We start from the raw sequence: 12,778 nt of genomic DNA, 5'->3' as shown, positions 1-12,778 counted from the left end.
TAATGTATGTAAAATCCTATCATAGTGCCTGTCCCCTCCCCTGTCTATTCTCCTTGGATCTCTCTCCTTCTACCAATGAACATTTAGTTCAGAGGAAGAGAGAGATCCAGATCAATGTTTTTCAAATGTTGCTCACATTTTAACATGGAGTGGAATGGAAACTAACAAAGAGCATTGTACATAAACCCGTTGCCTTGAGTCAATTCCAACTCATAGCCACCCTGTAGGACAGAGTAGAACTGCCCCATAGAGCTTCCAAGGGGCACCTGGTGGATTCGAACTGCTAACCTTTTGGTTAGCAGCCGTGGCTCTTAACTACTGCACCACCAGGGTTACCAGCATTGTACATGGTAAGGATAAATATATTTCCTGAAATTTTGATTTGTGTATTTGTTTCTGCTCTTGTGCTCATACACGTACATGTATGTGTATTGGGTCATTTTGCTAAATGCATTTCTTAATGTAGGCCATAATCATAAAAGTTTGTATGCTTCAGATTCTGCCCTCCTCTCCCTGACACCACACCCATATTTCTGATGGGCCTTTAACCAGCTGCCCTAACTGGGTAAGACATGGTCCCTCCCCTTTATGGGACACCATGGTTGAGGGCTCATCCTGGGAACCAGCACTTGGGAGTTCAGGCTTCAACTTCACGTCTGGCAGAACAGATAGAAATTCTAGGAGAATTGCTAATCAGAAAGTCAGCCAGCTTAAAATGACAGACGAAAACATGACCAGGCAGTTCCTGTGGTTAACAGCCCTGCCCCTCCATCACTTGCTAGGAGCTATAAAACCTAAGACTGGAAAACAACACCAGCACTTGCCATGGATGGCTGCTCTGAGAAGATGCGTTTTCTTTCTCTTCTCCTGCTCGTCTTTCTCCTATCACCTAGAGCTGAAGCTGGTGAGTCCTGGGGTCCTTCTCTCTGGAATCTAGAGGATCACCCTCCTAAACCAAAAAAGCTTGATGTGAATATAGCTGACTATTAAACAGAGTCCCAGAATCTCCCTTTAAGAGTCCCAGAGTGAAGTCTCCACTTGGAATATGCCCACCCCTAGGCCTATGCCCACCCATGTAGTCTATGATAGTTCCCAGGAACAAGGAATTCCACGTTGATTGGGGAAAAGTTCAGAGTAAGTGAGAAGAAGGGTATCCCCGAGAAAACAGGCATATCCTCTTAATCTTCTGAGCTTCAGGATTACTTGTTATCTTGTGACTTGGTTCAGTGACATTACTCATGGGCTGTGGAGAAGTCAGGACAGGAACCTGGGGAGATAGTCCTGCTCAGTGACACAGGAGGGAGGTGTGTCTATGAGGGGAAAATGCCTAAATGACATTCAAGACAGGGTTAATTGTTGCATCCTGGAAGAAGGAACAAGAATTTATAAAGCAGATACTAGAGACACACGAGAGGGGAGATGAGTAGAAAACAGGGTGAGGATGAGATCCAAGGGAAGCCTCTCTCAACTTTAACCCAACTTGTGCATTCTCTGTATAGAGTATGTTGCCTGTGTTCAAGCCCTGGGGTTCTCTGTTCCAGGGAAGATCATCGGAGGCAAAGAGTGCAAGCCACACTCCCACCCTCACATGGCCTACCTGGAAATTGTCACTTCTGGGGGTCAGCTGGGTAGTTGTGGTGGTTTCCTAATAAGACGGGACTTTGTACTGACGGCTGCTCACTGTGCAGGAAGGTGAGAAGATAGGTTCTTGTTGATCTTCAAGTGGGGGAGAAATGGTAGGAACCCATGGTGTGGCCTGAGGAGGGGCTCCTAGACCTGGATAAACTTTAAGGAGTAGGAGGTGTTGGGCTTGAAGAAACGAGCCTCATACTTGAGTAATGCCCTGAACCTCAGTCACTGGGCTTGAGGAAAGAGATATTCCCTTCAAGGGCCCCTCCTCTAAAAGTAGCACCCCTTCGCCCCCACCCCAACAAAAATACATGTGACTCACTTTGGGGGCCCTGGTTTACTAGGCTGCTTCCTCTATACTCTTTTCGAGAGCCATGGTCTTTAGCTCTTAGGGGCCAGAACTCATCTTATTTATGGGAAACAGAGAACAAGGTTCACATGGGGCTCCACCACTTCCCCCTTGCTTTGTTATCCCTAGCACAAGAGGGTTGGTCCTTATATAATCTCCCTGGATTAGGAAATGCTAACATCATCCCTGTAGTTCCTCCATGACCAGCTCAAAAAAACCAACCCCACTGCTATCGAGTCCATTCTGACTCATATCAACCCGATAGGACAGAGTAGAACTGCCCTATAGGGTCCCCAAGGCTGTAATCTTTGCAGAAGCAGAGTGCCACATCTTTCTCCCCCTAAGTGGCTGGTGGGTTCTTCCAACTGCCAACATTTCAGTTAGCAGCTGAGCATTTAACTACTGTGTCACCAGGGCTCCATGACCTTCTCAGTCCCCAGCAATTCCTGAGAGTCCTGGAAGTTGTCCCTGTTCCCTGGAAAAGCTGTTACCTAAGTAAACCTGAGCATTCCAAGCACCACAAGTGCCCCAGAAAAAGGCATGAGTAGAGACCCAGTGACAGAATCCAATCCTCTTTTCTCAGAATGGGTTCATCTCAGGAGAAGAGCCAAATCATCATGATTTCCCCTTGTCCTTCTTTCTCCATCACAATAGCTCTATAACAGTCGTGCTTGGAGCCCATAACATAAAAGAGAAACAAGACACGTGGCAGAAGCGCAAGGTCATAAAACAATTTCCTCATCCAAGATACAACAAATCTACTTTTCAAAATGACATCATGTTACTAAAGGTGACATCTTTCTTCCCCTTCTCTGCTTCTTGTTCTCTTAGGCTTCTCCTTTAGGTCCCCATTGCCCTGAAATTTCCCTGGCTTCACTCTAAACTGTACCCCCTCCCAGCTCACCCGTTTGAACTTAGCTCTGGTGGGAAGCTATTTGCCCTGATCCTCCCTGGTTGCCCCCAACTGTTCTGTGACTCATTTCTAGCACTGACAGCCCCCCATTCCCTTCACAGTTAAAGGAGAAAGCCAAACTGACCCTGGCCGTGGGAACACTCCCTCTCCCATCCCAATCCGATTTTGTCCCACCTGGGAGAATGTGCCGGGTGGCCGGCTGGGGAAGAACAGGAGTGGACAAACCTGCGTCCAACACTCTACAAGAGGTGAAGCTAAGACTCATGGATCCCCAAGCCTGCAAACGCTATGCAAATTTTGACCACAATTTCCAGCTGTGCGTGGGCAATCCCAGGAAGATAAAATCTATATTTAAGGTGACTCTCAAACTTGGGTTCTTCCCTATAAATCACTGGTTGAGTGCCAGAATTCTCCTGGGAGGAGATAGGGTCAGGAGGTTGTCGGCCAGTGAGAGGGTTTGGGATTGAAGGACAGAGAAAACTAGAACTGTCCCTTTGCAGATCCCTCCTCCCATGGTCCAGTACAGTCTCTGACCTTTCCTCCCAGTCTGCTGTATAGAGCATGTGAGCAACATGAAAAAGGCATGGTAGCTGTCCCAGGGAAGGAAGAGGGCATTGGACCTAAAATGTACAACCCCATGGGGAATCAAGGCTCCTGGGTCTAACTCTAGGTCTGATTGTAACTAGGAATTGGGTCCCACAGGCAGAAGTGGAGGACTTCCTTAACTCACCTTCTGCTCTATCTCTCTCTTTCTCTGTCCCTCCACAGGGAGACTCTGGGAGCCCTCTTCTGTGTGCTGGGTTAGCCCAGGGCATTGTCTCCTACGGACAGCAGAATGCAAAGCCCCCAGCTATCTTCACTCGAATCTCCCATTACCGGCCTTGGATCAATGAGATCCTGAAGAAGAATTAACCCCAGAAGCCTGGGTCAGCCTGAGAAAAAATCCAGACCCGGATCCAAGCCAAGTTCTCTGTGCCACTCACTCTGGACCTGCCTCTGGTTCCTACTGAAGCCTTGCCACATCCCTGAGCCTCAAGAAATTTCCTGAGGATTACAGAACTCTCAAAAAACTTCAATAAAGACCTGCTTCCAGACTTGAGTGTGTGTCTCCTCTCTCTGCTGCTCTCTTCTCCCTACACATAGCAACCTGATTCCTAGCACAAGAAGTCTGTAAGATTTGGAAGGATTGTGGGTGTGTGAGTGTGTGAGAGAGAGAGAAGACAAGGAGGAAAAAATAGAGAAAGAAAGAAGTGGAAGGGTTTCCCTACAGAGGCAGAATTCACATATCCAACTTTGACAAGAAATTACACCAGATCCTCCCTTGCCTTAATCATCAACCCTATACCAATTTTGACATATCTTTAGTGATATTCAGAAACAATAAGAACATTCTGAATTTCAAATGAAATATAGGATGTTGAGCACCATCCCTGGCCTCTCGACCAGATGCCAGTAGCAATCCCCCCCTCCCCCAAGTTATGACAACTAAAAACATCTCCAGACATTGATAAATGTCCCCAGGGGTGCCAAATCACCTCCAGTTGAGAACCGCTGGTTTAGACATATGACATAAAAAAGGCCGTTGTTGCCACACAGGGCCTCCCTCAAAGTCCACCTAGATAAGAGAAGATCTAGCATCTGTGGAGCTTTGAATTTGTGTTGCAGAGAAGATTGCCTCTCACTCACAGCTGTAAAACAGATACTGGGAGCAGATATGAGGAGCAACAGCATCACAAGGTCAGCATGAGCAACACTAAGTCACAAAGGGCTTCACCCACACCAGCAGAAAGTAGAAGCCTAGATCCTGCCCAGCACAAACTCTTTCCGACTGCCCTGGCTGCAAGAGAAAAAGCAGGGCAGGACAAGGACAGACTACAGGAATCTGAGGCTGATAATACTCGCCACTTCCAAGGATGTGGTGAATCCCTTTGACCAAGTGAACTATTTCTAGCAATTCATCTTAAAGAAATAATCAGAGATATACACAAAGATTCATGTATGAAGATTTTAATCTCAGCATTTTTAATAATAAAAAGTGTTAGAACCACAGCCATGAAATGAAGTTTAAATGGTAAATTCATATGGTTGAATATTTTGAATTCATTAAAATTTTGTTTCCAAAAACATTTAATGATGTAGGAAATTTCAATATAATGTAACATTTTTAAAAGAAATATAGAAATCTTCCCAGAGTAGAATCTCCATTTTGTACGTATATATTTTATGTTTGCATCAGGAAAGACTGAAGTAAATTATACCAAAATAATTATGGTAGTTATCTCTAGGGGATGGGATTAATAGCTATTTTATTTTGTTTATATACTGGCTCCAAGCCCCAAATATTTTAACTATTGGGGACTTAGCACAGTATATCAATTGGGCAGAGGATTAGCACATATGACCATCTTTCACGTTCCATTGGTCAAGGTTTGCTCCAAGGGGAGTGAACATTCCTGCACTTCCAGACAAAGAAAGAAAGTCATATCTAAAGTAGATGTCAATACCAATAAGAACAAATAGCTGCTCCCTCCAAAGTAGAATAAGTCTGATGTAATCTCACTAGGTGGCTGCCTGTTCTCCCCAAGCAGAGTGTCATCTCAAGGGCTCAGCAATAGTCTATGCTACTGGGATGTTGAGCATTCAGTGTTGGCAGTAGCTGAATCAACCTTGGTGAGAGAAAGCTCATGCCAGAACTGGTGTGATCAAGAAAAAATATGGCTAATGTCCACAGGACATATCACCCTTCCACCTAGTCTTTGATACTGTCTGTGAGCCCAGTGGGCCAGGGCTCAGGCACAGCAATCTCTCCTTATCAGGCATCACTGTGCATGAGGATTCCTTGGTCTGTGCTGACAGCACTGACTAGGGATTTATGACCATGGGAACAATGTGAGCTGTCACTAGAGCTACTCCAGCCTAAACCCAAAGCGAGCCATCAACTAAGTGGGGTCCAGAGAATCTGAGGTAGTACACAAACTGGGCCAGGTGCACTGGCCCTTCCCCCAGAACTTTTGTTAGGGCTTCCCATGAACCAAGCTCACTTTTGCCCTATTAATAATGAGGCCATCAGCAGGATAAAAACATGACATCAAGTATCAATACAAAAGTCATGTGTTAGAGGGGGTGGGGCAGAGTTAGGGATGGGGTTGGAGAACTGATGTAGTGGGTGAGGAGATAATAAAAACTTCACAGTTGTCAGCTAAACTGATATTCCCAACTATGTTCTCAGAATATTGACCAAATTAGAACAAGACCCAGAAGGCCACAAAATTGATTAAACATCCTCCTCTACCAACTAACATGAGTAATCATTGCTTCTTTACTAAGAGCAACACTAAAAAACCAAAGCCACTGCTGTCAAGTCTATTCCAACTCTTGGCAACCCCATGTGTTACAGAATAGACTGCTTCATAGTGTTTTCTTGGCTATAGTCTTTGACGACAAGGGTCATCAGGCCTTTCTTTTGCGGAGCCACTGAGTGAGTTTGAACCATCAACCTTTAGGTTAGTAGCCAATGTGCCACCTAGGAATCTAGGACAACTCTAGCTCATATTTAATCCCCCAACCTCCTAGATAAAACTAATAAGTAAAATAAAAAGAATTAAGATACCCAGTCAGGAGGCAGAGCCAAGGTGGCAGAATAGACAGACGCTTCCAGCGAGCCCTCTTTACAACAAAGACCAGAAAAAACAAGTATAATGAGTATATTTGTGACAAGCTGGGAGCCCTGAGCATGAAAGGCAAGCTTAGACAATGAACTGAGGGGCAGGGGGAGGAAGAGACCTTTCAGAAGTGGAGAAGAGTTACCAGACCTGAATCATGGGGAGCCCTCAGGCACCATTCCCGGAGCGGCAGCGGCAGCAGCGGTGGTGGCATGCTGGTACTAGTGTTCGGCCACAGTTTCCTCAGGGAGAAGCAGACAGCCACACAGCCTACTCACACCTCTGGAGCCTGAGAAGAACGGCACTCTCAGCAAAAGCTAAGTACTGGAGTATATTTTACCATGCCCCGCCACCCCCAAGCTGGCTTCAGCGGCTGAATCTCTGGGCCTGAGATAGACCCTGTTGAGCACCTAGAGCCATTCTCCCAGCCTTGGGGAAGAAAAATATTTGCAATTGGGGGAAAAGATAATTTGCTAGCTCCATTATCTGGGGGAGCTCAGGACAGAAGCGGCTCCTGTCCAGGCATAAACCATCCATGGACCTTAAGCACCTTTCTCTTCTGCATGGACCTGTGTGGGCCTATTTCGGGAGAACAGGCCCTTATTGGCAAACTCCAACCATTTCAGCTGTGCGGTGGAGAGGTGGGTGTTTGATGTTTGACATTGCTTTGCCTATTAAACAAGGTCCTCACCTACCCACATCGGGGATCTAAGGACTGGTAGCTCCAATCAGGTCACCCAGCCACCTGCAACAGGGGTCCAAAGGTAACTGGTACCTCCCAGTCCTTATGACCAAAAACTTTGGGTGCCCATGGTCCATCTGCAGAACCCACCCACAAGCATGCTCTAGGGAACAGGGACGTGTTTTCCTCAGAGACACTCGGGGGTCAGTTCTCAGGCCCCTGCCTTGTTCAGAGCCTAACCCCCTGCTGCAATCAGATACCAGTAAATACACCAATCACCCCTGCCCTCTAAGACTGTAGGACAGAGCCTGTACCACATACTTGATGATCAGCTACCTGGAAACCTGAGCTGAATTCATACAAGAAAACTGATTGGACTCCTAGACTGATATACTTGATAACAGCTCTAGCCAGCTGGGAACAGGACACCAGAGCTCCAAAGGCAAAAATAATCAAGCTAGCTCACTCAAGCAACCCATAGGGGTATACCAAAACAAAACAAAGCAAGCAGCTATGACACAGTAAGCAAGCATAAACTAATACAATAACTTATAGAGGGCTTGGAGACAACAGTCAATACCAAGTCACATAAAGAAACAGACGATGATCACCTCAACAGGCTCTTAAAACAAAGAATCCAGGGATCTTCTAGATGAAAGTGCATTCCTGGAATTACCAGATGCAGAATACAAAAGTTTAATATACAGAGCCATTCAAGATATCAGAAAGGAAATGAGGCAATACGCAGAACAAGCCAAGGAACACATAGATAAAGCAATTAAAGAAACTGGAAAGATTATTCAGGAACATAATGAAAAGTTTAATAAGCTGGAAAAATCCACAGACAGACAGCAACCAGAAATTCAGAAGATTAACAATAAAATTACAGAATTAGACAACTCAATAGAAAGTCAGAGGGGCAGAATTGAGCAAGTAGAAGCTAGAATTTCTGAACTCGAAGATAAATCACTTGGCACTAATATATTTGAAGAAAAATCAGATAAAAGAATTTTAAAAAATGAAGAAGCCTTAAGAATCATGTGGGACTCTATCAAGAGAAATAACCTATGAGCGACTGGAGTACCAGAACAGGGAGGGATAACAGAAAATACAGAGAAAATTGTTGAAGATTTGTTGGCAGAAAACTTCCCTGATATTGTGAAAGATGAGAAGATATCTATCCAAGATGCTCATTGAACTCTACATAAGGTAGATGTTAAAAGAAAGTCACCAAGACATATTATAATCAAACTTGCCAAAACCAAAGATAAAGAGACAATTATAAGAGCAGCAAGGGATAAATGAAAAGTCAGCTACAAAGGAGAGCCAATAAGAATAAGCTCGGACTACTCGGCAGAAACCATGCAGGCAAGAAGGCAATGGGATGACATATTTTAAAAAATTGAAGGAAAAAAATTGCCTGCCAAGAATCATGTATCCAGCAAAACTGTCTCTTAAATATGAAGGTGAAATTAAGACATTTCCAGATAAACACAAGTTGAGGGAATTCATAAAAACCAAACCAAAACTGCAAGAAATACTAAAGGGAGTTTTTTGGTTAGAAAATCAATAATATCAGGTATCAACCCAAGACTAGAACACTGGGCAGAGCAACCAGAAGTCACCCCAGACAGTGAAATCCAAGAAAACAATGAAATCATACACCTTCTATATGGAGAGGAAGATATGGCGATACAAAGAAATAAAAGTTACATTTAAATTTAGAAAAATAGGGGTAAATAATAAGGTAACCACAAAGGAGACAAACTATCCCACTCATCAAAATACAATACAAGGGAAAAATACAGACTCAGCAAAATCAACAACAAATATGGGGTGGCCCAGGGCATTATTGCCTATGGGCAAAGTGATGGACAGCTACCAGTTGTTTTCACTCAAATCTCCTATCGCTGGTCTTGGATTGATCAAATCCTGGTGAAGAACTAACCCCAGAAACCTGACCTAGCCTGACCAGCAGGGGTTTCCTCGCAACTCACTGCTCTGAGGTGTCCCTACACCAACCACGGTCAAGGAGAGGCTCTCAGATGCACACAGAGACTCTTGATGGTTATGTCTCCAAAAATCCCAATAAATTAGTTTTTCCAGGCTTGTGTGTGTGTCTCCACTCTCTCCTGCTCACTTCTCCCTAAGTCATTCCCTGATCCACTCCCCCAGTGGACAGTGAGATTTGAATGGATTTCTCTGGACTGACAGAATCCACATTTATTATACTCACGCCTTCCTTGACTCATTCGTTTTCTTCAGAACTGACTACTTTGTTCCTTTCAGTGGGATCAGGATGAGTGAGGGGAACACTTTGAACTATACAACAAGAATTCTCAACACAAACACACACACGCACACACAAGTCAAAAGATGGAAAAATCATGACAATCTCCCCATAGTGATCCCATTAAAATATCCCTGGGAATCAAACTTTTCTACCACCCCACTTGCCCCTTCATGGGCCCAGCTCCACCTCCATCCTAGCAGCCAGCCTAAGCTCCAGACATACCCTCAGGAAAAGCAAAAGGGATCTGCAGTGCCCCTGAGGGGAGAGGTTTTCTCACGTCCTGCTACCTCACTCCTACTCTACAAATAGCCCACAAGCCTACTTGACTTGACCTTGTCCCTGAAATACTATGACAGGCTTCCCATGAAGGAGCTGTTGGTGCTTCCTCTCTGTGTATACAGTGAGTACATGTGTCTAAATTTGGCAGCAACCAGGAACTCAATGAACACTGGTTGAAAGAATAAATAGAATATCTCCAAGGGTTGGGCCTCAGGCCAGGAGCTTATGCTTTGTGACCAATACTTGCGAAGTATACACTTTCCTGCTACATCATCCCCATCAAAACAGCCAAGATGTTATCTGTAATCAAAAAGGTGGAGGAATCTGCTGCCAATAACAGGATTTAGATAGCAAAGGAAAGAATAAAATCTTTGCAGCCCTCTGAGGATCACAGTCTAGAGCAGTCACATTAAAAGAAGACAATTAGACTACTCAAGGGTCTTACAGAAACCCAGACTGAACTGGACCCACAGCCACCTCAGTTGTTGTTGTTGTTAGGTGCCACCGAGTCGGTTCCGACTTATAGCAACCCTATGCACAACAGAACAAAACACTGCCCGGTCCTGAGCCATCCTTACAATCGTTGCTATGCTTGAGCTCATTGTTGCAACCACTGTGTTAATCCACCTCGTCAAGGGTCTTCCTCTTTTCCGCTGACCCTGTACTCTGCCAAGCATGATGTCCCTCTCCAGGGACTGATCCCTCCTGACAACATGTGCGAAGACGCAATCTCACCATCCTTGCCTCTAAGGAGCATTCTGGTTGTACTTCTAAGACAGATTTGTTCATTCTTTTGGCAGTCCATGGTATATTCAATATTCTTCACCAACACCACAATTCAAAGGCATCAACTCTTCCTCGGTCTTCCTTATCCATTGTCCAGCTTTCACATGCATACGGTGTGATTGAAAATATCATGGCTTGGGTCAGGCACACCTTGGTCTTCAGGGTGACATCTTTGCTCTTCAACACTTTAAAGAGGTCCTTTGCAGCAGATTACCCAATGCATGCTTCTTTTGATTTCTTGACTGCTGCTTCCATAGCTGTTGATTGTGGATCCAAGTAAAAGGAAATCCTTGACAACTTTGATCTTTTCTCCATTTATCAGGATGCTGCTCATTGGTCCAGTTGTGAGGATTCTTGTTTTCTTTATGTTAAGGTGCAATCCATACTGAAGGCTGTGGTCTTTGATCTTCGTTAGTAAGTGCTTTAAGTCCTCTTCACTTTCAGCAAGCAAGGTTGTGTTATCTGCATAACGCAGGTTGTTAATGGGTCTTCCTCCAATCCTGATGCCCCGTTCTTCTTCATATAGCCCAGCTTCTCGTATTATCTGCTCAGCATACAGATTGAATAGGTATGGTGAAAGAATACAACCCTGACATACACCTTTCCTGACTTTAAACCAATCAGTATCCCCTTGTTTTGTCCAAACAGCTGCCTCTTGATCTATGTAAAGGTTCCTCAGGAGCACAATTAAGTGTTCTGGAATTCCCATTCTTCCCAATGTTATCCATAATTTGTTATGATCCACACAGCCAAATGCCTTTGCACAGTCAATAAAACACAGGTAAACATCCTTCTGGTATTCTCTGCTTTCAGCCAGGATCCATCTGACATCAGCAATGATATTCCTGGTTTCACGTTCTCTTCTGAAACAGGCCTGAATTTCTTGCAGTTCCCTGTCGATATACTGCTGCAGCCATTGCTGAATGATATTCAGCAAAATTTTGCTTGCATGTGACATTAATGATATTGTTCTATAATTTCCACATTCGGTTGGATCACCTTTCTTGGGAATAGGCATAAATGTGGATCTCTTCCAGTCAGTTGCCCAGGAAGCTGTCTTCCATATTTCCTGGCATAGACAAGTGAGCACCTCCAGCGCTGCATGTTTGTTGAGACATCTCAGTTGATATTCCATCAACTCCTGGAGCCTTGTTTTTTGCCAATGCCTTCAGAGCAGCTTGGACTTCTTCCTTCAGTGCCGTCAGTTCCTGACCATATGCCACCTCTTGAAATGGTTGAACATTGACTAATTCTTTTTGGTATAATGACTGTGTGTATTCCTCCCATCTTCTTTTGATGCTTCCTGCTTCATTTAATATTTTCCCCATAGAATCCTCCACTATCACAACTCAAAGCTTGAATTTTTTCTTCAGTTCTTCCAGCTTGAGAAACACCAAGAGTGTTCTTCCCTTTTGGTTTTCCATCTCCAGCTCTTTGCACATGTCATTATAATACTTTACTTTGTCTTCTCGAGACGCCCTTTGAAATCTTCTGTTCAGTTCTTTTACTTCATCAATTCTTCCTTTTGCTTTAGCTGCTCGACGTTTTAGAGCAAGTTTCAGAGTCTCATCTGACATCCATCTTGGTCTTTTCTTTCTTTCCTGTCTTTTCAATGACCTCTTGCTTTCTTCATGGATGATGTCCTTGATGTCATTCCACAACTCATCTGGTCTTCGGTCACTAGTGTTCAATGTGTCAAATCTATTCTTCAGATGGTCTCTAAATTCAGGTGGGATATACTCAAGGTCATATTTTGGCTTTCATGGACTTGCTCTGATTTTCTTCAGTTTCAGCTTGAACTTGCATATGAGCAATTGATGGTCTGTTCCACAGTCGGCCCCTGGCCTTGTTCTGACTGATGATATTGAGCTTTTCCATCGTCTCTTTCCACAGATGTAGTCAATTTGATTTCTGTGTGTTCCATCTGGCGAGGTCCATGTGTATAGTCGGCATTTATGTTGGTGAAAGAAGGTATTTGCAATGAAAAAATCATTGGTCTTGCAAAATTCTATCATTCGATCTCCAGCATTGTTTCTATCACCAAGGCCATATTTTCCAACTACTGATCCTTCTTCTTTGCTTCCAACTTTCGCGTTCCAATCACCAGTAATTATCAATGCATCTTGACTGCATGTTCGATCAATTTCAGACTGTAGCACCTGATAAAAATCTTCTATTTCTTCAT

General features: G+C 44.2%; 1 protein-coding gene across 1 annotated transcript; it reads left to right on the top strand.

The window, feature by feature from the left end:
* Positions 1 to 829: 829 nt before the first annotated feature.
* On the top strand, positions 830 to 3,985 carry LOC126083984 (chymase-like). Its single transcript, XM_049898095.1, has 5 exons — positions 830 to 904; positions 1,542 to 1,692; positions 2,633 to 2,768; positions 2,993 to 3,247; positions 3,660 to 3,985. The coding sequence occupies exons 1-5, from the start codon at positions 847 to 849 to the stop codon at positions 3,801 to 3,803; spliced, it is 744 nt and encodes a 247-aa protein (XP_049754052.1). The 5' UTR covers positions 830 to 846; the 3' UTR covers positions 3,804 to 3,985.
* The last annotated feature ends 8,793 nt before the right edge of the window (positions 3,986 to 12,778 follow it).

Source organism: Elephas maximus, chromosome 10 (genome assembly GCF_024166365.1).
Source record: "Elephas maximus indicus isolate mEleMax1 chromosome 10, mEleMax1 primary haplotype, whole genome shotgun sequence".
In the NCBI taxonomy this organism is placed as follows: domain Eukaryota; kingdom Metazoa; phylum Chordata; class Mammalia; order Proboscidea; family Elephantidae; genus Elephas; species Elephas maximus.
This window is presented reverse-complemented; position numbering and strand designations above follow the sequence as displayed.